Source organism: Alligator sinensis, unplaced genomic scaffold (genome assembly GCF_000455745.1).
Source record: "Alligator sinensis unplaced genomic scaffold, ASM45574v1 scaffold781_1, whole genome shotgun sequence".
In the NCBI taxonomy this organism is placed as follows: domain Eukaryota; kingdom Metazoa; phylum Chordata; order Crocodylia; family Alligatoridae; genus Alligator; species Alligator sinensis.
Genome location: NW_005841845.1, coordinates 2,917,060 through 2,944,946, shown reverse-complemented (window position 1 = coordinate 2,944,946; position 27,887 = coordinate 2,917,060). Strand labels below are relative to the sequence as shown.

At 56.3% G+C, this 27,887-nt stretch overlaps 1 protein-coding gene across 1 annotated transcript in view; it reads right to left on the bottom strand.

The window, feature by feature from the left end:
- LOC112550695 (phosphatidylinositol 3-kinase regulatory subunit alpha-like) overlaps positions 1 to 27,887 on the bottom strand; it is a 46,212-nt gene that overhangs the window by 9,532 nt on the left and 8,793 nt on the right. The window contains exons 3-4 of the mRNA XM_025207114.1: positions 24,686 to 24,772; positions 22,896 to 22,973 (exon numbers count right to left, since the gene is read on the bottom strand). Coding sequence (XP_025062899.1) covers positions 22,896 to 22,973; positions 24,686 to 24,772 — 165 coding nt within the window. The remainder of the gene's footprint in view (positions 1 to 22,895; positions 22,974 to 24,685; positions 24,773 to 27,887) is intronic.

Below are 27,887 nucleotides of genomic sequence, written 5' to 3'. Positions count from 1 at the left end.
CCCCGCGCTCTTCCTCATGGGTTATCCTTGGAGGCCTCCCAGCTGGGCACTGGGCACCTGCACTGGTCGGAGGATGACGATCCGGTATTGCAAAGGCCCTCGAGCTCTCCAGACAGGGCTTGCCTTCGAACTGGAGTGAACCCAGATGTTTCAAAACTCCCCACGAAGGAAAACAAGTCTTGCAAGCCCGTCTCTGGAGGATGGAGGGCCGGGTTTCCGTGAGGACGCCCCTCTGTTGTGCACAGCGCACGGCTCTGAAATGCAGAGCTCCTTCAAACCCAAAGACCAAAAAGCAAAGCCTTTGTTCCCGGGCATGTTGAAAGAGGCCGGTCGAGCCCCGGTGTCTCCCTGCTTGGGGTCGCTGGGGTGGACACGGCTTCATACGGCAGTTTGGTTTCCACCCAAAATGGTTCAATCCCAGCTCAGGTGATTTCCTGAGGTTGCCACGTCCCATCGGATACTGCAGCACTGATGGGGGATATCCCAACGGCTAGTTATACACACGCAGGCCGAGGTTACGGGCCAAGGTCGGTAGCAGCCATGAGCCTGGGAGCATCAACAGCGTGCAGCAATGACGGCTCCTCGAGCCGGCTCGGACGATGAGGTGGGGAAGTGTCCGTGCAGGGAGCCAGAGGCATGGTGCGGATCGGGGACCGTTGCCAGGCCAAGTCACCACTGCTTCTCCTGACGCCCAGCTCAGGCCTTGCTTGACATGTCTGGGTCTAATTGCATGACACAGGATCACAGGAAAGGAGGGTGGGAAGGATGCTCAGGAGTCACATCTAGTCCAACCCCCTGCTCCAAGCAGGACCAGCCCCAACTACATCATCCCTGCCAAGGCTTTGTCTACCTGGGTCTTAAACACCTCCAAGGATGGAGACTTCTCTGGGAAGCCTGTTCCAGTGCTTTGCTACCCTCCTAGGGAGAAAGTGTTTCCTAATATCCAACCTCAACTTCCCTTGCTGCAGCTTGAAATGTCCTGGTGTCAATGCAGAGTGGCTCCCAGCACAGACCCAGATCGAGCCCCAGAGCAGAGGGGGAGGTAGCCGGAAATCATGCCTTTCCAACAGGCTTTGGTCTGGGTGGGAAGCCGAGCTCAGGACAAGGATGAGCCACGCTAGACCTGCATGGGGAGGCTTGTTCCAGTCTGGGTCGTCCAAAGAAAACCCTGGGGAGTCCCTGCCTGGCCGGAGCCAAGAGCCTCTTTCACTTCGGTGCCCGCACTTGGCCGTGCAAGCAGAAAGCAAACACACTGAACAATCCCAGCAGCAAAACCTCTAACTCAGCCGTGGAGACGCTACCTCATCCTCAGCACCGACCACAGGCTCGACCGGGAGCCTCAGAGCGCCGTCCCCCAGGGAACCACGGCCCCTGGCAGGTCCGAACCCGGCGGAAAGGCCCGTGGGAAAACAGAGTGGGGCGATAACCGCACCTCGGGCACGACCTGGCATGGCCCAGGGCAGCCGGAGCCAAGGACAAGGCTTTGTCTGTGCTTGGTTCCCAGCAGGAAGGGCTGGGACCGCTCGGGGGATGCTCCAGACCTGGAAACGTCTCCGTGACAAAGGCCATCAGACAGCACCAAACTCGCACGAGAAAACTCCACGTCTCCATCGCGCAGGACCCGGGTGGCTAACTCGGGTTGCGGAGAAGGAGTATTCGTGCGCGTGGCTAAGCCCTTCTCCCACCCGCTCCCCTGCGAGCCCCACGTTCACTTCATTCATTTGTTCCTCGCCGGCTCTTTTGGGCAGAGGCCTTTCCAGGGACAACCCCCACATTGCTTTGGTCCTTGGGAAAATTCACCTTTTGCGGGGGAAAGCTCTCACAAATGAATGATTTCAGCTGAAACGGGGATTGGGTAGTGCCGCGGGGAAGCTGCCATCCCTGCTCCATCCCAGCGGTGTAATTTCAGGCGCGAGGTCTGCTCGTGGGGCAATGGGAAGCTAGGTAGCGCGGTGGCCCCGGAGCATGCTGCATTGCAGGAGATTTAGTCCAGCTGGGCATGCTGGCCCACAGAGGACGGGCACCCCTGGACCAAAATTGTTTGGTTTTGGGCACAAGAAAACACGAACGTTGGGGGTCTGATGAGAACGATGACGTTTTCCGTGGAGATAATGCTGTTTTGCAACCTGTTCCCGTTTCTGTATGAAAGCCCGGTTTTCTGGGTGCAAAGCTGGCTTCATGGCCGTGGAAGCAACCACATGGCTGCAAGCATTGCACCGGGAATAACTTTGGCCCGCCGGGGTCCTGTCACTCCGCATCAAAGAGGCGTCCAGATCCCAGAGGGATTTCAGCGCCGTCTCATCTCTTACTTCTCTAAAGAAGACGTTCCTACTGTTCCAGCAAGCTGCGTATGCTACACATTATATATATTATACGATTCACTACTGAATCGCGCAATAAATTGACACCAGCCACGCATGCCAAGTAAGATCAGCACCAGTGCAAAGAAATTATCACACAATTAACTGGTTAACTGCTCAATAAATTTACACTGGCCACACTTGCAAAGTAAGACTAGCCACAAGTGCAAAGAAATTATCACACAATTAACTGGTTAACTGCTCAATAAATTTACACTGGCCACACTTGCAAAGTAAGGCCAGCCACAAGTGCAAAGAAATTATCACACAATTAACTGGTTAACTGCTCAATAAATTTACACTGGCCACACTTGCAAAGTAAGGCCAGCCACAAGTGCAAAGAAATTATCACACAATTAACTGGTTAACTGCTCAATAAATTTACACTGGCCACACTTGCAAAGTAAGGCCAGCCACAAGTGCAAAGAAATTATCACACAATTAACTGGTTAACTGCTCAATAAATTTACACTGGCCACACTTGCAAAGTAAGGCCAGCCACAAGTGCAAAGAAATTATCACACAATTAACTGGTTAACTGCTCAATAAATTTACACTGGCCACACTTGCAAAGTAAGGCCAGCCACAAGTGCAAAGAAATTATCACACAATTAACTGGTTAACTGCTCAATAAATTTACACTGGCCACACTTGCAAAGTAAGGCCAGCCACAAGTGCAAAGAAATTATCACACAATTAACTGGTTAACTGCTCAATAAATTTACACTGGCCACACTTGCAAAGTAAGGCCAGCCACAAGTGCAAAGAAATTATCACACAATTAACTGGTTAACTGCTCAATAAATTTACACTGGCCACACTTGCAAAGTAAGGCCAGCCACAAGTGCAAAGAAATTATCACACAATTAACTGGTTAACTGCTCAATAAATTTACACTGGCCACACTTGCAAAGTAAGGCCAGCCACAAGTGCAAAGAAATTATCACACAATTAACTGGTTAACTGCTCAATAAATTTACACTGGCCACACTTGCAAAGTAAGGCCAGCCACAAGTGCAAAGAAATTATCACACAATTAACTGGTTAACTGCTCAATAAATTTACACTGGCCACACTTGCAAAGTAAGGCCAGCCACAAGTGCAAAGAAATTATCACACAATTAACTGGTTAACTGCTCAATAAATTTACACTGGCCACACTTGCAAAGTAAGGCCAGCCACAAGTGCAAAGAAATTATCACACAATTAACTGGTTAACTGCTCAATAAATTTACACTGGCCACACTTGCAAAGTAAGGCCAGCCACAAGTGCAAAGAAATTATCACACAATTAACTGGTTAACTGCTCAATAAATTTACACTGGCCACACTTGCAAAGTAAGGCCAGCCACAAGTGCAAAGAAATTATCACACAATTAACTGGTTAACTGCTCAATAAATTTACACTGGCCACACTTGCAAAGTAAGGCCAGCCACAAGTGCAAAGAAATTATCACACAATTAACTGGTTAACTGCTCAATAAATTTACACTGGCCACACTTGCAAAGTAAGGCCAGCCACAAGTGCAAAGAAATTATCACACAATTAACTGGTTAACTGCTCAATAAATTTACACTGGCCACACTTGCAAAGTAAGGCCAGCCACAAGTGCAAAGAAATTATCACACAATTAACTGGTTAACTGCTCAATAAATTTACACTGGCCACACTTGCAAAGTAAGGCCAGCCACAAGTGCAAAGAAATTATCACACAATTAACTGGTTAACTGCTCAATAAATTTACACTGGCCACACTTGCAAAGTAAGGCCAGCCACAAGTGCAAAGAAATTATCACACAATTAACTGGTTAACTGCTCAATAAATTTACACTGGCCACACTTGCAAAGTAAGGCCAGCCACAAGTGCAAAGAAATTATCACACAATTAACTGGTTAACTGCTCAATAAATTTACACTGGCCACACTTGCAAAGTAAGGCCAGCCACAAGTGCAAAGAAATTATCACACAATTAACTGGTTAACTGCTCAATAAATTTACACTGGCCACACTTGCAAAGTAAGGCCAGCCACAAGTGCAAAGAAATTATCACACAATTAACTGGTTAACTGCTCAATAAATTTACACTGGCCACACTTGCAAAGTAAGGCCAGCCACAAGTGCAAAGAAATTATCACACAATTAACTGGTTAACTGCTCAATAAATTTACACTGGCCACACTTGCAAAGTAAGGCCAGCCACAAGTGCAAAGAAATTATCACACAATTAACTGGTTAACTGCTCAATAAATTTACACTGGCCACACTTGCAAAGTAAGGCCAGCCACAAGTGCAAAGAAATTATCACACAATTAACTGGTTAACTGCTCAATAAATTTACACTGGCCACACTTGCAAAGTAAGGCCAGCCACAAGTGCAAAGAAATTATCACACAATTAACTGGTTAACTGCTCAATAAATTTACACTGGCCACACTTGCAAAGTAAGGCCAGCCACAAGTGCAAAGAAATTATCACACAATTAACTGGTTAACTGCTCAATAAATTTACACTGGCCACACTTGCAAAGTAAGGCCAGCCACAAGTGCAAAGAAATTATCACACAATTAACTGGTTAACTGCTCAATAAATTTACACTGGCCACACTTGCAAAGTAAGGCCAGCCACAAGTGCAAAGAAATTATCACACAATTAACTGGTTAACTGCTCAATAAATTTACACTGGCCACACTTGCAAAGTAAGGCCAGCCACAAGTGCAAAGAAATTATCACACAATTAACTGGTTAACTGCTCAATAAATTTACACTGGCCACACTTGCAAAGTAAGGCCAGCCACAAGTGCAAAGAAATTATCACACAATTAACTGGTTAACTGCTCAATAAATTTACACTGGCCACACTTGCAAAGTAAGGCCAGCCACAAGTGCAAAGAAATTATCACACAATTAACTGGTTAACTGCTCAATAAATTTACACTGGCCACACTTGCAAAGTAAGGCCAGCCACAAGTGCAAAGAAATTATCACACAATTAACTGGTTAACTGCTCAATAAATTTACACTGGCCACACTTGCAAAGTAAGGCCAGCCACAAGTGCAAAGAAATTATCACACAATTAACTGGTTAACTGCTCAATAAATTTACACTGGCCACACTTGCAAAGTAAGGCCAGCCACAAGTGCAAAGAAATTATCACACAATTAACTGGTTAACTGCTCAATAAATTTACACTGGCCACACTTGCAAAGTAAGGCCAGCCACAAGTGCAAAGAAATTATCACACAATTAACTGGTTAACTGCTCAATAAATTTACACTGGCCACACTTGCAAAGTAAGGCCAGCCACAAGTGCAAAGAAATTATCACACAATTAACTGGTTAACTGCTCAATAAATTTACACTGGCCACACTTGCAAAGTAAGGCCAGCCACAAGTGCAAAGAAATTATCACACAATTAACTGGTTAACTGCTCAATAAATTTACACTGGCCACACTTGCAAAGTAAGGCCAGCCACAAGTGCAAAGAAATTATCACACAATTAACTGGTTAACTGCTCAATAAATTTACACTGGCCACACTTGCAAAGTAAGGCCAGCCACAAGTGCAAAGAAATTATCACACAATTAACTGGTTAACTGCTCAATAAATTTACACTGGCCACACTTGCAAAGTAAGGCCAGCCACAAGTGCAAAGAAATTATCACACAATTAACTGGTTAACTGCTCAATAAATTTACACTGGCCACACTTGCAAAGTAAGGCCAGCCACAAGTGCAAAGAAATTATCACACAATTAACTGGTTAACTGCTCAATAAATTTACACTGGCCACACTTGCAAAGTAAGGCCAGCCACAAGTGCAAAGAAATTATCACACAATTAACTGGTTAACTGCTCAATAAATTTACACTGGCCACACTTGCAAAGTAAGGCCAGCCACAAGTGCAAAGAAATTATCACACAATTAACTGGTTAACTGCTCAATAAATTTACACTGGCCACACTTGCAAAGTAAGGCCAGCCACAAGTGCAAAGAAATTATCACACAATTAACTGGTTAACTGCTCAATAAATTTACACTGGCCACACTTGCAAAGTAAGGCCAGCCACAAGTGCAAAGAAATTATCACACAATTAACTGGTTAACTGCTCAATAAATTTACACTGGCCACACTTGCAAAGTAAGGCCAGCCACAAGTGCAAAGAAATTATCACACAATTAACTGGTTAACTGCTCAATAAATTTACACTGGCCACACTTGCAAAGTAAGGCCAGCCACAAGTGCAAAGAAATTATCACACAATTAACTGGTTAACTGCTCAATAAATTTACACTGGCCACACTTGCAAAGTAAGGCCAGCCACAAGTGCAAAGAAATTATCACACAATTAACTGGTTAACTGCTCAATAAATTTACACTGGCCACACTTGCAAAGTAAGGCCAGCCACAAGTGCAAAGAAATTATCACACAATTAACTGGTTAACTGCTCAATAAATTTACACTGGCCACACTTGCAAAGTAAGGCCAGCCACAAGTGCAAAGAAATTATCACACAATTAACTGGTTAACTGCTCAATAAATTTACACTGGCCACACTTGCAAAGTAAGGCCAGCCACAAGTGCAAAGAAATTATCACACAATTAACTGGTTAACTGCTCAATAAATTTACACTGGCCACACTTGCAAAGTAAGGCCAGCCACAAGTGCAAAGAAATTATCACACAATTAACTGGTTAACTGCTCAATAAATTTACACTGGCCACACTTGCAAAGTAAGGCCAGCCACAAGTGCAAAGAAATTATCACACAATTAACTGGTTAACTGCTCAATAAATTTACACTGGCCACACTTGCAAAGTAAGGCCAGCCACAAGTGCAAAGAAATTATCACACAATTAACTGGTTAACTGCTCAATAAATTTACACTGGCCACACTTGCAAAGTAAGGCCAGCCACAAGTGCAAAGAAATTATCACACAATTAACTGGTTAACTGCTCAATAAATTTACACTGGCCACACTTGCAAAGTAAGGCCAGCCACAAGTGCAAAGAAATTATCACACAATTAACTGGTTAACTGCTCAATAAATTTACACTGGCCACACTTGCAAAGTAAGGCCAGCCACAAGTGCAAAGAAATTATCACACAATTAACTGGTTAACTGCTCAATAAATTTACACTGGCCACACTTGCAAAGTAAGGCCAGCCACAAGTGCAAAGAAATTATCACACAATTAACTGGTTAACTACGCAATAAATTGACACCGGCCACTGCAGAGTAAGACCAGCCACAAGTGCAAAGGCATTATCACTCAATTAACTGGTTAACTTCCCAATAAGTGTACCCCAGCCACACATGCAAAGTTATAAAAATGACTGTCCAGCCATAAAATCAGCCCGACAGCTGTTTCCTGAAGCCCCTCTAAGTGGCACTCGCCATATCTCTAAGGAGACCGGGGCCAAGATATTTCTTGGGGTTGAAGACAGACGTGAGTGTGGTGTTGCCCTGCAAACAGCTGGAAAAAAAGAGGATAACAGTCTTACTACTGCTGCCTGCAAGAGGAGCTCCCACTTCCGTGCAGGAGTGGCCCGGGTAGGAGGGCCTTGCCACTGTTCACCCTGCAATGCAGGGGCCTTTGTGCCTGCCCTGTAGCAGCCCCGGCAGAAGCATCGTTAGCAGGCAGCTGGCTAACGTGCACCCCAGCTGCTACAGAACAACCCTGCACATCACCTTCTTCACCATCTTCTGCCTCTCTTGTGCCCCAGCGTGGCGCAGCCCAAAGCCCTCCAGGAGAATGCTGCCGACAGGTGGGGTTTGCCCCCCGCTTAGGTGCCACTCTCCCCATTTCACAGGTGGGAAAACCGAGGCACTCAGCCCTCTTCAGCCGGGACCCATACCCTTTTGTCTTGGCTGTGAGCAGGAGGAAGCGAACTGCGCTGACACCGTCCCCAACAAAATGCAATTTTCGACACCACGTTCTGCCCCGCGGCCCTTCAGCTCCACACAAGTGACATCCCGGCCCTGTGGCCTCTCGCCTTTGCTCCTTGCTTCCCCCACGGTGGCATTCACCCAGAGGAACGGTCACTTTGGGATCCATAGCGAAATTTGCCCTTTCTTGCGTTTCAACCGTGTTCCTGTTTGCACGACATTTTAAGTCTTTCTGGCATTTTCAAGTAAAACTCATCCGGACGTAGTTTACTTGATTACGACGCTCCATGCCTAAATACCTCATCGCTTCGCAGGCGCCTACAGCAGCGGGGCTGGAAGGGACGTCTGGGGGTTGCCTAGTCCACCCCCTGTCCAAACCATGCCCGACACAACCATAGTGCCACCTCCTCCGGTCACCCCTGACACAGCACCAGGCATTGCCCCCAAACTTGCCGCGGGGAAAGCAGGGGCACCGCGGCGGGCAACGCCTTGCTGCTGCAAAGGTTCGTCAGATGGTGACTGGGGAGGTGCGACTTCCCTCTCCCACGCTCTGGGCCTTGCTGGGAGGAGCTCCTCTCTGCAGAGACCGAGGGAAAGCACTTTGGTCCCAAGGCAGCCAAGCGCGCGGAGAGCGCGCTTAAAGCCAAGAGGCTGCAATGGACTCGCCTAGGAGCTTTGCAGACCCGGAGGAGCGCTAGCAAGCTCTCTGTGGACTGGGAGCAAGACCCCCACTGAAAGCCCTGAGAAGCGCAGCCACCTCCTGCAGAACAGGCGCGTCCCTGCCGGCAGCTGCAGGAACATCTGGACACAGCTGGGCCAGCCCCTGCGCTGTGACCGCTCGCCTGCCGGCACATCCCCTCCTAGCCCCGTCATCTCTAAGGAACTAGAGAAATCCTGCGGTTTGCAGAGCCAGAGCTGGGGGCAGAGGGGCTCCGGGCAAAGCACCCAAACAGGCAGACAGACTGCCGGCAGGGCCACCTCCTCCGGCCAGCCCGTGATCTGATCCCCAGCTATCGCTTTCAGCTGGAAGCCCGTCGCCAGCGCTAGACAAAGGGGTGGGGGGACAATAGCTGCATTTACACTGTGCCAGCCAGCAGCCTGCAGTCACATGCGGCCCCCGGGACACGGCGTGTCATGCGGCCGGCGGCTGGAACCACGTGTCCGGCAGCGACAGGCCCCGCTCGCTGGGCCAGAGTCCCGCCAGACCGGGCTCTCTTCTGGCTCCTGGCTCCCCGCGCACACCCCTCATACACACACCTCTCATGTACCTCATCCCCCCAGGGACCGTGAGCCTCCTGCATCTCCTGGGGAGCCTTGCTCCTAACCCCCTGGGGGTTTCCGGATCCGGCACCCGACCCCCTGGGCATTCGCAGCTGGAGACCCCGGGTGGGCATCTGCCCGTGGCAGTGGTCACACAGGTCCGAGCGCCCAGACTAGCTCAACCCCTTGCCTCCAAGCTGAGGAGAGAGTAGGATCTAACCGGGCTCATGCCAGAGCTCTGGGCTGTGTGCCTTGTCTGTGCATCGCACTGGACATCCCTGGACGCACACACACACTCCCTCTCGACTCGCCGCGATTCCCACGTTTGCTAGCCCCCTCGCTCGGACTTCCTCGGGTCTTCGAGGCTTTCTCCTTTTCATCGGAGCTCTCCTCTGGTGAAGGTCACAGGGAAACGTGGAGGCAGGGGTAGGACAAGTGCAGCCTAAACCTCCGTTTTCTACTTCCAACCCCTCACCCGTTGCAGGTGGAGACGGGTGTGCAAAGAGCCCTCAGTGAGGGGAACGCAGCGGGGGAGAGCAGAGCCGTGAGCCCGGTCCAGATCCGTGCAAGGCGTGAGACAGGAGAGAAATAACCCTGGACGCGGCAGAGCAGCTGTTCTCCCCCTTTTTAGAACGAAAACCCTCTTGGAAAATGCTAGCTCTTAGTTTTGCCATGTCTTTTGATGATGGAAAGAGGCTAGAGCCATTCTTCCGTTGCAAAGGACTCGGACACCGCAGTGCGGAGGAGCTTTGGTGCGACGAGCTCCTGCCCGAAACCCGTGAATCTAATGAATGGCCCTCAAGTTGCGTGGCGTCCCCTTGGGAGACTCAAGGCACCTGCGTACGCCTGGGTGAGGACCACTGCACTGGATCCCCGTTGCAATAACAGAGCAGAGAGACCTGCCAGCAGCTCTGGCTCTGGGTGGCACTCGAGATTCTCTGCCACAGACAGGCACTGTCACCTTGGGTGCATCATGCAGTCTCCCTGGGCCCCGATTGCCCCGTGGGAACCAACGCTGTGCCTCACGTGCCCTTGGATGCGGGCGGCGGAGGCAGGAGCAGGGATGCCTGCATGTGCCCGGCCTAGGCACGGTATAAATACACTGCAAACAGGCACCGGTGCCGCGATCACGCCAGGCTCTGCATGCTACCGCTGCCCAGATCCTGGCTAACGTCAGCTCTGTTCAGAGCCCAGGTGCACGCCTGGACTCTCTCCCACCTCCCTAACGAGAACCACCTCCTCTTCCAGCTTCAGGGCTCAGGCGAGGAGCCTGGGGAGCTCAAAGGCCATGTGGTTTCACTTAGGAGGGCCGGGACTGTCGGTAAGCGATGAGCTGTTTGCTCAGAAACCCTGAGTGAAATTCCTGGCGTGTGAGGAGCGGCGCGGGGCCTCATTGCTCTGCCTACGGGAGGGCTGCTTTCGTGCACACCACGCAGCTGCCTCAACGGGGACCGGAGCCGGGAAAGCTCACGGGTGAGTTTTGCAGTCGCAGGGACTGGGCGGCGTGAAACAAGACCCCAGCCGTCACAGCAGACCCCGAGGAGGTGACGGATCGTCCCATCCCAGATGGCTCGACACCCTCCCTTAGGTCCAGCAAGGATGCTGTCTCTCCCGTGACAGCCCCTTCCTGGGTCCTGTCTTGTGCCCCTTGTCTCCCCTTCCTGTCCTAAACCCGGGGGCCAGGGTGTTCCCCCCGACTAATGTCCCTTCTCCAGGAAAAAACGCCCGGGGACAAGCGTGATGCACGACTGAAGCCAGGGACAAGAGTCCCCGGGAGGCCACGGTTCTTGCAATGCAAGAGGTGTTGAATGCAGCCCCGTCCTTGCACCCCTGGGAGCCGGCGGCTAGGCAAGACTTGCTCCACGCTGCAGCTCGGGCACCCCGACTCCCAGTTTCTGCTCCGGCTCTACCCCCAGGCTCGGACATGTCAGTGAACCCCTACCCCCACCGGCAAGCAGAGGGGCGATTCTGCTCCTCCTCTCCGACCAGTGGCTAACGAGCTCCACTCATCACAGCCCCATGGCCTTGTCGTGGCCGTGGCTCGGGCAGGGGGAGACCACCCGCTATGGGGCTGGGGAAGGACCGGTGCTTTCTAGGGGCGAGTCCTTTGCTTTACGTGAAGAGCCTGGGGGCGTCCCTGCAGCGTTCCCCGCCAGCTATTGGCATCGGGGAGGCTAGCCCAGGCGGCCAGGCCTGCTCCGGGCACCGCACACGGGGAACGGCTGCACCGCTTACTTCCAGATGCACGGGGCGCGTGGGCAGTCAGCCCCTCCTCGGCCTCAGGCTGGGGCTGGGGATGGAGACAAGGGTTGGAGGGACACAGGGCAGGGGAGACGGCAAGCACGGCCCGGCGGTCCCCCTCAAACTGACCCCTGAGGCTGCTCGGCCTTCATGCGACTCGTGCAGATGGAGAGAAGCAGCCGCAATCTGTTTCGGGGGCACAAATGCTCAGCTCCGATTGGCTCTGACCTGGGGCGATCCGCCCAGGCCTAATTGGCTCATCTGCATATTTTTGCATGCAGGCTTTGGGGCAAGATTGCAACGGACGTGTTTGTCTGGGTTCTCGGATGTATTTGGACACCTCGTCCTCCCCACCCCGCTGGTACTTGCTCTCTCCGTGGAATTTCACCCCCGCTGAGAGAGAGCAAGAGGGTGGCAGATAATCGTCACCAGGAGCTCGTTAGCGTGCGGGAGCCGGGCACGGGAGGGCCAAAGTCGCTGCAGCGTGCACCTAAAGTCAAGGAGAGGAGCTGTTCCCATCCAGGCCGTGCCCCAGGCTCGCGGACGGCACCCTCAGCCCATCCACGTGTCTCCCCCATCGACATGGGCCACAGATTTCCATCCACTCCCCCAGACCAGCCGGGACCCACCACTCCCCTCGGGCCATAGCACGAACTTTAAATCCCCTCCAACTCATTTGGCACGGGCGCTTGTACACGCCACGTGTATTGCCACGTCTTGGGCCAGAAGTTATCTGGTCCTACCTGGGCTTTGGTCCTAGAGAAGCGGGGCTGGAAGGGACCTGCCTAAAGCAGGCTCAGCCCTGTGCAAACCAGCCCAGACAAACCCATCACCTCACCTGACCGTCAACCCTGACACAACACCCGAACCTGCCCCAGGGAAAGCAGGGGGACTGCGGCAGCCAACATCTGGCTGCTGCAAAGGCTCTTAAAATATAGGTTTTAATTTAAAAAAAGGTCACCTGATTGTCATGGGGTCCAACAAGGTCCACCTGCAGCTCAGAAACAGGACATGAAAACCTCCATAACACCTTTTCCCATCATCCTTGTAAGCCTCTATCGCCCGCAGTACTCAGGGCAGCAACCTGCTTTCAACAGATGTAAGAGGAAAGCAAATCCCCCCCAGTCCAGACCAGTCTGACCAGGGGGGAACATCCCTTCCTGCCCCCAATGCAGCGTCGGTGTGAGCCTGAGTGCAGGGGCAAGACCCTCCAGCCAGGCCCCCGCGGGGTCGGTCCTGGAAGGAGCATTGGTCCAGCCCAGGCTCTTGGAAAATGCGAGCCGAGCTACCGTGGGATGAGGAAGGCCTGGGTTAGACCCTGCTCCTGATCAAACACAGCAGGGGCTGGGAGATGGGCATCCCCCTCTTGGCGAGGGTGGACAGACAGCCGCAGGCACCCACGTGAAGCCGACTGACCTGTAGTGCTGCAGACCAGCCGTGTGCCTGACCCTACAGTCCTACCCAGGGTCAGCTGCTCTGCACCAGACCCCATAAGGACTGTATCTGCACAAATCCTGCTTTACCACCTGTCTGCCCCAGCTCTGACAGCACAGGGCTTGGCATCCTACAGCCAGAAGCCGTGGAGACAGGGCTGGAAGGGAGCTCAGCCCTTGCACGGAGGAGGATCAGGTACCCCCAAGTCAGCGCACGTCTAACCCAGCCCCGAGGAGCTCGAACGGCCAGGAGCCGACAGCTGCCCGAGACAACTTGTTGCAGCTCTTCCCAGTCCTCCAAGGCCGGGGGGTGTCCTGGTCCGGCCAGGATTGTATCTCCAGGTTGGCGTTTCACACGCCGGAGGGCTGGAAACAAGAACCCCGCAAGCAGCTCTCGCCCCCTTTCCTTGGAGGTCCCAGGGGGACAGGACGCAGCATCCCCTCTGCTCGCAGGCCACCCCGAGCCCCTCGGCCGCCGGGGCACCCTCCACCCTCCGTCCTGCTGCAGTCGGCCATGCCACGCTCAGCCCACAATGCCCCCCAGTCACGAGCCGTCCCGGCCTCCCATGACCCACAGCCTCGCCCCGGCTGAGGAGAGCAGAACAATTCCCGCTCCTGTTCGATCCCGGCTCGGGGCACAGGGATGCACTCGGTGACCCCCGGGTCCGTGCCAGCTGGATGAGTCAATGTTTTACAAGCCACGCTCCCATTAATGCACACCAGAGATGCGCCTTTTGCAAGTCGGTCCTGGCTGACGATGCTCCGCGTGGGGCCCGGCGGCTCTCGGGGTGAGCCGAGTGCAAGCTTTGCCCTGATTCGAACCCACAGCTGAGCAGCTGGGGGAAGGGGGGGGGTGCCCCCTATTTCTGCACCCCAGATGCTGGTGCCATCCAGGGACACACCAGGCCCCGAACACAACAGAGGGACGTCCTAGGTCCTTCTTGGTGCTACAACTGGGAAGTCTCGAGCACCCAGCCACCCCCCCCCAGCACACGGCATCTGTGCTACCCGCCCCGGGGTCCCTAGCACGGGCAACAGCTCCCCCCACTGCACTCCTTGCACCCTCCCCAGCCACCGCCGGCGGAGGGAGGCTCTGAAACCCGCCTGCTTCCTTGCAGCGCTGTGAGGAGGGGGGCTCAGGGGTGCTGGTGGACGTGCCGTGGGTCGCTCGGGGTTGCTCGGGGGCTCCTGGTGCCCACAGAGCGCCCGTGGCTGTGCCCAGCCCTCCCCTGCCCCGTGCCGGGTGCGAGCCAGGGAATTTGGCTGACTCAAGCTGGGCAGGAAATGACAGGAGCCGTTGGCAGGAGGGGTGAGTAACACGGTGCTGTCGGTAAATGAGGATGTTTTCTCAGGGGCCGGCCCCTGGTAACGCCGTGGGGGTCCGATGCAGCGGCCTCCATGCTTCCCATGCTCCCGGTCTGTGCTAAAGCCCAAGAGGGACTCAGGTCCCGGAGCCAGCGCTCCCTGCCCCTTCCCTTCGCTAGAGAGCGACTGGCAGAAGGGGCTTTCCAGGCGTGCCCCGTGGCCAGCCACGGCCGGCGGGGATGCTGCAGAGCTGCAGAGCTCGCACAAACAGTGCTGCCAGCGCCCTCACGACCCGGCTCGGGGGACGCAGGGATGGCACCGGGGCTGGAGCAGCTGGGTGCGGAGACAGCCCTCCGCTGGCCCTTCTGGGGGGCCGGGATGGACCCCAGCTGAGGTCTGAGCAGCTGGCTTACGTCTCTGGCCCGAGAGGGTGGGAGACTGGGGCACATCTCTGCCCAGCCCCGGGCTCCCAGGACCAGCGGCGAGCTCGTGCCTCTCCCCGGTGCGGCCTGACGCCAGGCTTATTTGCACTGTGGGTTTAAATAAAAGGCACGGGACCCCTGGCTCAAGGACCCAGCTTTGGCTGCCCGATCCCTGCAAAGCCCTGACCTAGTTGTGGGGCACTTGTGCTTGTCTGCAGGTGGGCTGAGACCCACTGCCCCCTGCACCTGGCACCGCGACAGCTGACCTGCAGGGCCCTGGAGACCCGGTCACCTCCGGCGCGGTCGCTCCCACCACGCCACCCCAAGGCAGAGCCTGGTGCACAGAAGCACCGTGAGATGAAGGGACTTGCCAAAGGTCATACAAGAAGCCTGTGGCCAGGCCAGGCTGGCGGGGAGCTCTCTCGCTGGGCACAAGATGCTCTCTCCGCAAGCCCTTTTCCTGCCCGGTGCCCTGCTCCATGCCAGCACGTGACTGAGCCACAATGCCCGAGGCTTGGGGGCATTTCAACATGGCTCAAGTAATGAAGCAGGACTTGCCCCGTGATGCCACAGCCGGCTTGGCTCGGCCTCAGCCAGAGCACAGGCTGCCCAGACGCGGCCCCACGTGATGGCTGAGGCCGGCTGAGCACATGGGCAGGAACAGGACCATGGCAGCAGGACCATGGCGAGCGGAGGGGAGGGAGTGCGAGGGCTGAGAGGGGGGGCTGCTCATGCAGTGTGACGGATATGTGTGTGTGTGTGTGGGGGGTGTCCCCGTAGGTGTATGGGTGTGCACATGTTCGTGTGTGTCCATGTGCATGTACATGCATGTGCATCTATGTCCTTGTGCATCTACATGCATGCATGCATGCATGTGTGTGTCTGTGTGTGTGCATATATCCATGCGTGGGTGTGTGAATGCCCATGTGTATATGTGTGTGCATGTATGCACATGTCCATGCATGCCTGTGTGAATATCCATGTATGGATGTGCATGCATGTGCATACATGTCCATGCATGTGCGTGAATACCTGGGTGTGCATGTGTGTGTGCATGCCCATGAATGTTCATGTGTGTAAGCACGCATGCACACATCCATGCGCACGTGAGTATGTGCGTACATAAGCGTACATTGTCTATGACCGTGTAGGTAAATGTCTATGCATGTATGGGTGTGCATGGGTGTGCACGCACTCATGCATGTGCGTGTCTGGACTTGCACATGCATGTATTTGTGTGCATGTTTTCATGCGTGCGAGACTGTGGGTGTCTTCCCCTCCCTGTATCTTTCCCCTCCATGCCTTCCCTGCGGTCACCCCGCCCCACAGCCCCCCGGCCACTGCTTGGGGGTCATGGGGGGCTGCCCTACATGCTCACCAGGGACGCCGAGCCACGGGCTCCTGCCACACAAGTGTACATGAGTCCTTACATGTGGGGGCAAGGGTGATCTCCACTCAGCCTGGCCCGATCCCTGGAGGCTGGCCCTTCACTCCCAGAAACCCCCATTCCACGATGGGCAGCACCTCCTTGGCCGGGCAGATACTCCCGGCCTCCCACCGGCTTCCCCTTCCCTCCACTCAGCTGGAGCTGGGCTCTGTGCAGGGTGACGAGGAGCAATGGGCTGCACGGGCAGGAAGCAGCAGAGAGAGCGCGAGCGTTGGACTGGGACTTCTGGCTCTGCCACAGAACCCCTGGAGCGTCCATGGGCACATCCCTTCATCTCTCCATGCCTCGGGTTCCCCTCTGTGCCTCTCCTCCTGGGCACCGGTCTCGGGGCAGCGACTGTCTCTTGTGGTGCTGCACGTCCAGCACCGAGCACCCAGGGTGCAGATCCTCACCGACCGATGCAGGGCCAACCTCACACCTGGAAGGCACCGCTTCGGCGGGACGTGGCGTGGGGCTGGGGGTCCAGTTCAGGCCCATCTTTGGGAAGACGGAGGCTGTTTTCTGGAGGTTCCCTTGGACCGTTTCTGGTTCGGAGAAGCAGAGCCGAGGCCTGGCCCCAGGGCCAAGCTGTGCAGATCTTCCTGGGGAGGAAACCAGCCCCCCCCAGCCTGCAGCCCCCACTTTGATGCATCACATCAGCCCTTTGCTTTCTCAGGCCAGAAACATCTGCTAGCATCAGTCCTGCTACTTCCTGTCCCCTCTGCAGCCCACGTTTGGGGCCCAGCATGGCGGGGGCTACCTGAGGCCAACCCTAAATATCACGGCAGAGTGATCCTGCCTTGAGGTCACCCGCAACATCTGCAGCAGAGCACAGATTTAACCCTTCAGGTGGGCTAAATGAGCTGTGCTAGGACAGGGAAGGGCTCTGCCCCACATGGCGTGCTTGGGCATGGAAACACACACGAGTGTACGACACAGGGAGAGAGTCGTGGAAATATTGCTGCTGTTTAGCAGGGAGCTCTCTTGGGACCGCAGAATCACAGACAAGGAGGGCTGAAGGGAGCTCAGGAGTCACATCTAGTCCAACCCCTGCTCCAAGCAGGACCAGCCCCAACTGCATCATCCCAGCCAAGGCTTTGTCTAGCTGCAGCTTCAAAATCTCCAAGGATGGAGACTGCACCACTCTCAGTTCTTCCCTACCCTCCTCAGGAGAAAGTGTGTCCTAATATCCAACCTCAACTTGCCTTGCTGCAGCTTGAGCCCATTGCTCCTTGTCCTGTCATCTGCCCCCACTGAGACCAGCCCAGCTCCATCCTCTGTGCACCCCCCGGCAGGGAGGTGAAGGCTGCTATTCAATCCCCCTCGGTCTTCTCTTCTGCAGCCTAAATCAGCCCATTTCCCTCCGCCTCTCCTCACCAGTCCTGTACCCCAGTCCCCCAAACATTTTCATTGCCCTCCGCTGGACTCTCTCCAATGTGCCCACATCCTTTCTGTAGTGGGGGCCCACAGCTGGATACCAGACTCCAGATGTGTCCTCCCCAGTGCTGAATAGAGGGGAAGGATCACTGCCCTCGATCTGCTGGCACCGCTCCTACCAATGCAGCCTAGGATGCCGGTACCCTTCTTGGCACCACGGGCACACTGCTGGCTCCTGCCCAGCTTCTTGGACACTGTCACCCCAGGTCCTTGTCTGCAGAGCTGCTGCCCCACCAGTTGGCCCCCAGCTTGTACAGCCAAGTGGATTTGCAAAAATCACCCCTGGGGATGGAGATTATGGTCCCGTGTGGCTTTTCCCTCGTGCATTTGAGCTCTGGCATGGTAGTGATAAAGGCATTGCTGCGTGCTCCAGCCACATCTCTCAGGACCCCAAGAGCGGTGACTTAGCCCTGCTTCGGCCGTAGGCAGCAATTCTCCACGACCTCTGGCAAAAGGGCTGGACGTTGCCCTGCGTGGAGGCAGCAGGATCTGTGGCACGGGAGTCCAAGACAGGACCGCTGGGTTACGCCCCCGACTGCCAGTCATCGGGATGACTCTTCCCCAGCCTCTCCATCCGCAGCATGGAGGATAATCCCCCAGCCGGCAACTCTTGGGTGAGCAGGACTCAAAGAAAGCAGAGATCCTGCCCGCTCAGGGCACTTCCCAGCTTCCTACCCACGTGTCTGCCTCTCGCGGGCTTTCAAATAAACATCCCCATTGCCTTGCCTTTCCAAAGGACTTTTTGAAATGCACATTTCTGTTGTATCGGGAGAGGCCAACTTTTATTTCTCCTAGATTTGACATGTCTTCAGCATTTTCCAGTTGGAAAAAAAGGGTAAAAAATTGGAAAAGGAGGATTTATCTTCATTTGCTTGCTTTTTAACTTCGACTTCTTTCCTGGGTGGAAAAAAAGGACCCAAGCGAAGAGTGGAGAATCCAAACATCCCCAAACTGAACGTAGAAAACCAGGACACGGCTGCTTCCAACACCTGAAAGGACCGATTTGAAGCCGAAACCCCATGAAAATATTGTTTCATTTTGATCCAAGCCTGTATTTTTCATGGCCTTCTCTTTGCTTCCTGCAAAAAGTCTTGCATTTTGGCGGAACTTTTCCCAGCACAAACATTTTTCCAATCGAAAATGTGCCTTAGAGGGCTCGGACTAGATGTGACCTCTGGAGGTCCCCTCCGGCCCACTTGCTGGTACCTCCGTGGGGGCAACAGAGCCGCTAAATGCTTGCCCTAGCCTCCATACTGCCAACTGCAGAAGAGTCTCCTCTGCCCGACTGATGGTGCCATAGGCGAGCCCCAGCCCAGTCCTCCGCTGCTTCCAAGAAGCTCCAAGCGTCCATTGAAGGCAAGCGACAGGTTGCAGCCGCCCGCGGTTTTGCTGCACCACAGTCTGCCCAAATACCTGCCATTTAAAGACCCTTCCCTGGCAAAGGCTGCGGGGGAAAAAGTGGAGCTGGGGGTTGGCTCTCGGGAGCCAAACACGGTTTTGCAACTTCGTCTTGACCCGTGATACTCCATGCCAAAACCGGCAGCCCGCGGGATGCTGCAATGGGCCGGCTTCCTCCGTCTGCAAGGATCTGGATGCCAGCGTGCGCCCTTCCTCCCCCACTCGCAGTGCTAACTCTGAGCTCCTTGCGTTGCTCCCCCCTGGCAGCCTATTGTGGAGGAGCATTAGCCCTCTATTGTCGGGGTAATTGCCGTAAGCTGTTGATGACAGCAATCAAAAAGCTCGCCTCCGCGTTGTGACAGGCCAAATTGTTCCGCCGCCGCCCTGTCTGCACCCCATCATCTTCCCTGACTGCCTGAGCCGCTGCGCTTCGAGCAGAGACAGCGGGGAAATCACCCACGTCGATGCCGGTGAGAAGATTATCCCCATTCGGGGGACGGTTTCCAGGGGAGGGGAGTCACACGAAGACGGAGGGGAGCGATCCCCTGGCGAGGCAAAGGGATGTGGGCAAGGTCACGGCGTGAGCCAGAGGCGATGGGATATAAGGGAGGGACAGAGCCCTCCTTGCTCTCGTGGCACATCAGTATCGTTTAGGCTGCGTTCGGGCACCAGTCCTGGGCCACTGATGCGTGCTCCACGCTGGGCGGCTCTGCTGGGACCCAAAGGCAGCATCTACCCGCTCAAGAGAGGCTTGCCTATCTCTGCCTGCAGCCGGCCAGGCCGTGGCCTTACCCTTCGGCAGGGCCCTGAGCATGGTGACCCCCTCCAAGCCCCTTCCTAGGTTCGCAACGTGTACATGGACGACTCGCCCCGTGTACAAGTGCCCCAACTGGACTGTGTGGATCCGGCGGGTTGAAGCTTTTCCACAGAAACTTCCTCCCCCTGGAAGTTGAGAGCAGAGGGCCCCTTCTCAACAACTTTAGGTTTTTCTCTCTAGGAAACCCAGTTTTCAGCCCCAAATCTACTGTGGGGGGCAACACAATACAGGTTCCTGGGGGCCAGAGGCTGCGGGAGAGTCCAGTTTTCAGAAAACAGCTGGTATTTCCCAGGGAAAAAAATCCCCCGTTTCCTGCTAAGCAAGATCTGAAAGCCCTGGGACCCCTCTGGGAAACCGAGGCGCCGTGCACTTGACCCGCTGTGCAGAGGGCCACTAGGGCCAGTCGCGGGCTGAGCGCGGAGGGGGTGGGGAAGCTGCAACCCGGTCTGGCACAGCGGGTCGCTGCTTCGTGGCCCTGCGACTCTGTGCTCTCCAAGGCCGTGTCCCGTGGATGTGACACCCCAATGCCACGGTCCCGAGCACACCAGCCCTGCCCAGTGCAGTGGGGACAGCAAGGCAGCAGGAGCACGAAGACCCCAGCGAGGTCCCGGGGTGCAGCGTCTGCTTTGCAAAGATGGGTGCAACCCCCATCCTGGGGGCTTGTGTCCCCCCGCCCATGCTTCCTCCCACCCAAGGAGATCTGCTGTCAGGAGTGGGCATTCAGACACGGCCCACCCCGGGGCTCCCCTAACACCAGCCCTTCTCCTGCCTGCAGATGCATTGTCCCCCTGGGACCCGGGAGCAGGCTGCATTTCATCTGTGCACAGGACCCGGCGCTGATGAGCCATGCCGCAGGACGGGGGAGAAGTGGGGCAGACTCTCCACCCCTGAGGACCATTCAACTTTGCAGCTCTGTTCAGCTGCCCCCGGAAAGCATGATTCACTGCCAGCCAGCGGCTCTGCCCCCCGCCAGGCACGGGCACCCCCGCACCCTCGCGGCGGCAGGAATAGCTCGGCAACCTTTACGGACCCCAGCCGCCCCCTCCAGCTACCGCGGCTCCCTTCCGGCATGAGAGGAGCCGTGAGTCACGGTCAGAGGGATCGGCCTCGACAGCCGGGAGCTGTTGGATTATCCAACCTCTGAGCAAAACTAGAGACAACTCTGACACAGCACCAGGCATCGCACCCGAACCTGCCGCGGGGAAAGCAGGGGCACTGCGACAGCCAACGTCTTGCTGCTGCAAAGGGGATTAGTAGGCACCCGAGAGAGCCCAGGCAGAGGCTGTGCCCCTGCCACAGAGGACAGCCCCCCAGTCTGTACCAGTCCGAGCATGGGGTCCGATTCCTTCCTGACCTCCAAATGCAGCATTGATTTGACCCTGAGCAGAGGGACAAGACACACCCTCTAGCCTGGGCTAGCTGATGTAGCTCACACCAGCCCCAGAAGGCAGGTATTTGGTCAGAAAGGGGGTATACCTTCTGGGTATTAAAGCACTGGAACAGGCTCCCCAGAGAGGTGGTGCAGTCTCCATCCTTGGAGGTGTTTAAGGCCTGGTAGACAAAGCCGTGTCTGGGATGATGTAGTTGGGGCTGGTCCTGCTCGGAGCAGGGGGTTGGACTGGATGTGACCTCCTGTGGTCCCTTCAACCCTCATTGTCTATGAAGCTCTGATTTTTGTGCTGGAGAAGAGGCCCACACAACACATCGCTCCCTTGGGAGCTGGGCTCTCTTAGCATCCTTCCCTGGACAGTGCTGCCTGGAGCCCTGGTAGGGTCTGGTCCTGCTTGGACTGGGCTGGGGACCAGTGCACACAGGGGACTCTCCCAGATCCTGCACAAGACCCCGCTGCCCCCATCCCCACCTGCCTAGTACCGTGGCTAAAACACAGCTCGGAAACACACGCTCGTCTCAGTGCCCAGGGGAAAATATATAATGCACTTTATCTCCATCCTTTCTCCTTATTTCCTTTGCAGTTCTTTGGTCTAAGCAGGGATGAATGCACATGCACATGCATGCACACACACATGCACAGGCGCACATACACACACCTGGGCCAGCACACAGATACAGGAGCCAAGCAGAGAGGTGCAAAACTCTCCTGTGGCACCAGTCCCTATTCTTGACCCCCCCGCACCAGACACCCCCACTCCTCTCCTCCCTCACTGCCACGACACGTGAGGCTCTACCGGGCCCCCACACCACCCCCGGGACCCGGTTCCCAGCCGCGATGAGCTCATGCTGCTTTATATAGCTCTTCCATCCGGCTCCTTGCCATGGCAACACGGCCGGGGGGGCCATGCCATGAGGCATGTGGTGGCTGGATCCCCCCTGGCCACGTCCTCTGGGCTCCCAGCGGGACCCAGGTGCAAGCACCGCCACGCCCTGCATACCAGACCCAGCTGGGGATGCCCAGGGCTGGGTGCTGGCTGGTGTCACGGTGCTGTCACCTGGGTAATGGGCACAGGTGAAGCACTCCCCCATCCCCTGCATATGCCCAGATGGGCTGAATTGCACCCCAGTATTACCAGCTCCCAGCCCCTGGTTGGCCACAGTCCCATCCTCGCCTCTCCCAAGGAAGGGGGGACGAACCTGCCCTGCTTGCAGCAAGAGAGGGTGGGCCACAGCCACCCCCACCCCAGCATGGTCTGCAGGTTCGCTGGCTGGTGCATGGATTTGGGGGCATCACAGCTGGACTCAGGGTCCCGCCGAGGGACAAGGATGGAGCTGGGGGCAGAAGGTATCTGGGGTGGGGGATAAAGGGCAGGTGTCCCCCTGCACCCAGCACCTGCTACTGCTGGACTCACACAGGTGGAAATAAGGGCGGAAATCCCAAGTGTGTCACGTGTGTGCAGGTGCTTCTGTGTGTCATGCGTGTGCACCCACACGCAATGGCGACTTACCCGTCAGCAGGGCCTGCCGGAGCTCGGGGTGGCCGGCGGCGCCGGGCAGGGATCGGTACAGGGCCTCGCTCTCGACACCTTGGGGGAGAGCCGGGAGCAGAGCGTCAGCCTTGTGCCCCTGCCCTTGCATGCAGCAGGATTGGCCCCGGGCTGAGCACGGCGGGGCTCTCGCTTTGGGGGTCCCTGCCCCTCCCAAGAGCCGTGAGAGTTGGGTGTGTGCAATTCTGTGTGTGTGTGTGTGTGTGTGTGTGTGTGTGTGTGTGTGTGTGTGTGTGTGTGTGTGTGTGTGTGTGTGTGTGGGTGTGTGTGGGTGTGGGGTGCCCCCTGCCGGAGAGACTCAGCACTTCCCGTTTTGTGAGTGTGTGAGTGTGTGAGCTTGTGAGAGTGGTGTCTGCTGCTGGAGAGATACAGCACTGCCTAATGTTGGGTGTGCGTGTGTTGAGTAGAGGTATCCTGCCCATACATGCACGTGTGTGTTGTGCCCCCTGCTGAAGAGATTCAGCACTACATAGTGTGTGTGTGCGCGCGCGCACGCATGCACTGGTGTGTGTGTGTGTATCAGGAGTGTGTGTGTATGTGTGTGTGTGTGGTGCTTTCTGCTGGAGAGATTCACTACTGCCTAATGGTGTGTGTGTGCACGTGTAAGTGTATGTGTGTGTGCACACACAAACGAGCGTGACTGTGCGTATGTTTGTGTGTGTGTGAATGTGTGGTGCTGCCTGCTGAAGAGATTCAGCAGAGATTGTGTGTATGTGTGCGCGTGCGTGTACGCACCCGTGTTTGTGTGTGTGCATATGTGTGGGTGCGCAGTGCCCTCTTCTGGAGAGATTCGGCACTGCCTATTGTGTATGCATATGCATTTGTGTATGTGCCCATGTGCGTGAGTGCGCACACACACACACACATGCACAACCATGATTGTGTGTGTGTGTGTGTGTGGGGGGAGAGATTCAGCACTGCCTCTGCATGTGCAAGCATGATTGTATGTGTGTGTGTGCGTGCGCGTGCATGTGTGTGTGTGAGTGGTGCCCTCTGCTGAAGGGATTCAGCACTGCCTGTATGTGCATGCGTATGCACAAGTGTGACTGATTGTATATGTGTGTGTGTGTGACAGAGAAAGAGAGGCGCCCTCTGCTGGAGAGAGATGCAGCACTACCTAATTTTGTGTGTGCTGCACACACATGTTGTGTACATGTGTGCCTGTGTGCGCCTGGTGCCCCTGCTCGAGACTTGGCACTGCCCATTGTGCGTGTGCAGGTGTGTGCGCAGGCACATGTGAGTGATGCCCTCTGCCGGCAAGACACAGCAGTACCTAATTTTGTGTGTCGCGCACATGTGTCATGCCCACGCATGTGTGAGAGCATGGTGCCCCCACTGCAGAGACCCCGTGGCTCCCCCCAGCAAGAGGGGCTGCCGGGACAGTGGCTTCTCTCCCAGGAGCATCCCTGTGACCCGAGAGCACGGAAACCTGCCCCCTGCCCTGGCCGACTCGGTCGCGGCAGCCCCGTACGAGGTGCCCAGACTGGGGGTGGCACTGGGGGCCGGGCCCAAGCCGGGTCCAGCCTGGACAATGCAGCGCTGGGCTGACAAGCAAGCCTCAAGCGTGTCTGGCGTGGGCACCTCCGTTTCCCACCCGTGCCCGTGGACTGGCTCAGCCGGCGCTGGTGCCGGGTGTCTGGGATGGCTGCAGACCCCGTCGTTCTGGCCACCGGTGCTTAGCAAACCCCGGGTGTCCTGGAGCATGGACGGGTCGTGCCGGGGAGGGGGGTGCAATGCGGGGCACGACCTACCTTGTTTCTCCAAAGCTTCCAGGAGCCTCCTGATGGCCACGGGGGCTTGCTCGGGGAGAGACGTGTGCTCCGCGGCCTCCATGGGCCCTGCAGGGGAGACAGGCAGGGGGACAAGAGGGGTGAGTGAAGGAGGCAGAGGGCAGTGCAAAGCAGCTGGGTTTGGGGCAGGGATCCAGACCTCCCTGGCTGGACCTCCCAGACCGCCCGTCTTGGTCTTGAACCCCCCCCGAGGCCCGTCCAGCCCCTGCAAGCAGCCTGCGACCCCCCCACAGCCTCCTTGGATGGCTGGGGTGGCCGTGCCGTGGAAGATGCTCTCGGCGGGGGCCTGTTCAGGCCGGGCAGTCCCGTGGCAGGCCAGCCCCTTGCCCACTGCTGCCATGGAGGGAACCCGCCAGGACCAGAAAGAGGCTGCCTGTGCCGCATCCACCGTAAAGGTCCTCCCCGCTGGACTCTCTCTGCATGCCTGGGAGCTAAGTCTCGGTGTCTGGACCTTGCACTTCATCACTGTGAATGGGTCTGTGCTGCACCCCTGGCGTGTGCTAAGTGTGCACCAAGGTCTTGGCATTGCCCGGGCTCCACGGGGGGCACTAATGCAGGGATACACCTCTCCCAGACATCAGAGACCCCCTCCCGAGAGGCTGCTCTGTCCTGCCCACCCACCGCCACCCCCTCCCCGAACGACCCGGCGGACAATGCTGTGCGTGCCTGACCCTACATCAGCTCAGCACTGGGTGCAACGAGAGATCCCCCGAAGAAATCCTCACCCGCAGCCACGCTGGGCCTGGCTTTAAAAGCCCGAACGCAACTCTCTGCAGAGGAGATGCCACATGCAGAGGATCCGTCGTGTGGAGGGGGTCCGTGGGCCTGATCCGGGCACGTAGCACTCATCCAGCCTGCCCGGCTGAGGAGTTTGACAGAGAGTCTCCATCCCCAGTGTGCAGGGGTGGATCCAGGGGGGTGCAGTGGTGCATTTGCACCCCCTTGGATTCCTGCTCTGCCCAAAGCTGCTTTGCAGAGGCTGCCAAGCCCGGGGGGGCTCCCCTGGGAGAACCAGAGGGGAACACCCAGCGGGCCCCACTTGCTCCCTCTGCTCCCTGATCTCTCCCAGCGCCACCCCGGGTGCATGGCAAGGAAAGGGACTTGTCTCTCCGCTGCCGGACGGCTGGAGTTTCTCCTAGCAGGAAGGGCTTTGCGCTGACGCAGTGCCTGGCCCAGACAGGGAAGCTAAACCTGGTTTCACTTAGTATCCCGAGTTGAAAGAAGAGCCAGCGAGTTCCCAGCCGGGGGGACCGGACCCTTTCCAGCTGCTCCCCGCAGCTGCGGCTGCAGCCAGCTCCTAGCAAAATATCCATGGGGGCATGGGGGGCCTCATCGTCCTGCCCAAGGTCACTGCCATGGATATAGAGCCTGTTACCCCTTGGTGTGCGGACATGCTGCTCTCTCTGTGCACTAGCTGTGCAAGCCGACACATCGTGCAGATTTCCACCCACCCCGCACTAGCACAGCCCTGGGGGCAAGACAGCCAGCCCCCGTCGCCCCCGAGCCGGCAGCCCCATTCACCGCGTGCCCGTCACAGCTGGATGCGGTGCCGCTGGCAGTGGCTGCAAGCTATATACCGATGCAGAGACCTCCAGCGCTACTGGCCTGCGGGGCTGCAGCTTGAATCAGAGTCGGGCCCTGCCGGCTGGGCCTGACACACCCCGAGCCCCCCGGGGACCAGGCCCAGAGGGGACACGCACACAAACCAGTGAGACCCCTCACCTCCTGTGGCAATGAGTTCCACCAGTTAACTCCGCTTTGCATTAAAAAGTTCTTTCTCTTGTTCGTTTTAAGCCTGTCACCTGCTGATTTCAGCGGTGCCCCCTCTTTCTAGTGCTCCGGGACTTGGTGAACAACAGGTCCCTGCTCCCCGTGTCCACCCCTTGGCGCTTTTATAGACCCCCCGGCCCCCTCCTTTCCAGACAGAAGAGCCCTAAGTGTGTTTAGTCTCTCCTGGTCTGGCAACAGCCCCCTGATTGTGTTGGCTGCCTTTCTCCAAGCCTTTTCTAAGGCTCCTCCACTCCTCCATGAACCCAGAGCCCAGACGCAGGCCTGGGCTCCCTTCCTGCCCCCCATCCTCACATTTCTAACCAGGCAGCAATGAGAGACTCACTCGACTTCATAGCTGGTTATCCTCTACCTGATCCCTACTAAGCAACTCATTCCACGAGTGTTAACGACCCTCTTCTTTTTCACGGTCTCCATGTGCCACCCAACAAGCTCGCCCCGGCTCTGCCCTGCTGCTGCCTGTTGGCTGCTCCTGGTCACGAAGCTCCTATTTCACAGCCCCGCGGACTGCTTTTCACTCGCTGCAATGAGGTTATATTTGTTTGCGCTCCATCTTAGACTGCAGAATCCAGGCCCCTGCTCCAGCCTTTGCAACGGCTGACCTCACAGCCTGGCAGGGCGAGGGGAGTGTGACCTGCCAAGTGCGACTAACATTTGGCAAAGGCTCTCAGCCTCCTTCCGCCTGCTGCTGCGCTCTGGGGCCAGCTGCTGGGATAGAAACGGGCACCGAATCCCACTCCGGACAGCGCCCGGTTCAGCGGCCCCACCCCAGCCCTGGCCAGTCCTCTCCCCGGCTGGGTCCCTGCCTGGGTGGGAGAGCAGGGGTATCCCTCCTCAAGGACCTCAGAGCATGCACTCGTCCGGAGAGAGCGACCGAGGGCAGGCGTTGAACTCTCCCTCCTCCCCGGGCTTTGAAACAGGACGGGCCAAGAGCTATACCAGCTGAAAGCACCGGGCCAGCGGGGAGTCAGCTGAGGCTGGGAGCAAGGCAGACCAGGAGCTGGGCTGATAGGGGACCAGTTTGCAGCTGGGAGGACAGATTTGCAGCTGAGCTAATAGGGGACCAGTTTGTGGGGCCCTGTTTGCAACTGCAAGGACCAGTTTGCAGCTGGGCTGATGGGGGACTAGTTTGAGGGGACCAGTTTGCAACTGCAAGGACCAGTTTGCAGCTGGGCTGATAGGGGACTAGTTTGAGGGGACCAGTTTGCAACTGCAAGGACCAGTTTGCAGCTAGACTGATAGCGGACCAGTTTGGGGGGACCAGTTTGCAGCTGGGTTGATAGGGGACCAGCTTGTGGGGGTCGTTTGCAGCTGGGAGGACCAGTTTGCAGCTGGGCTGACAGGACCAGGAGCTGAACGGAGTCAGCAGGGAGAA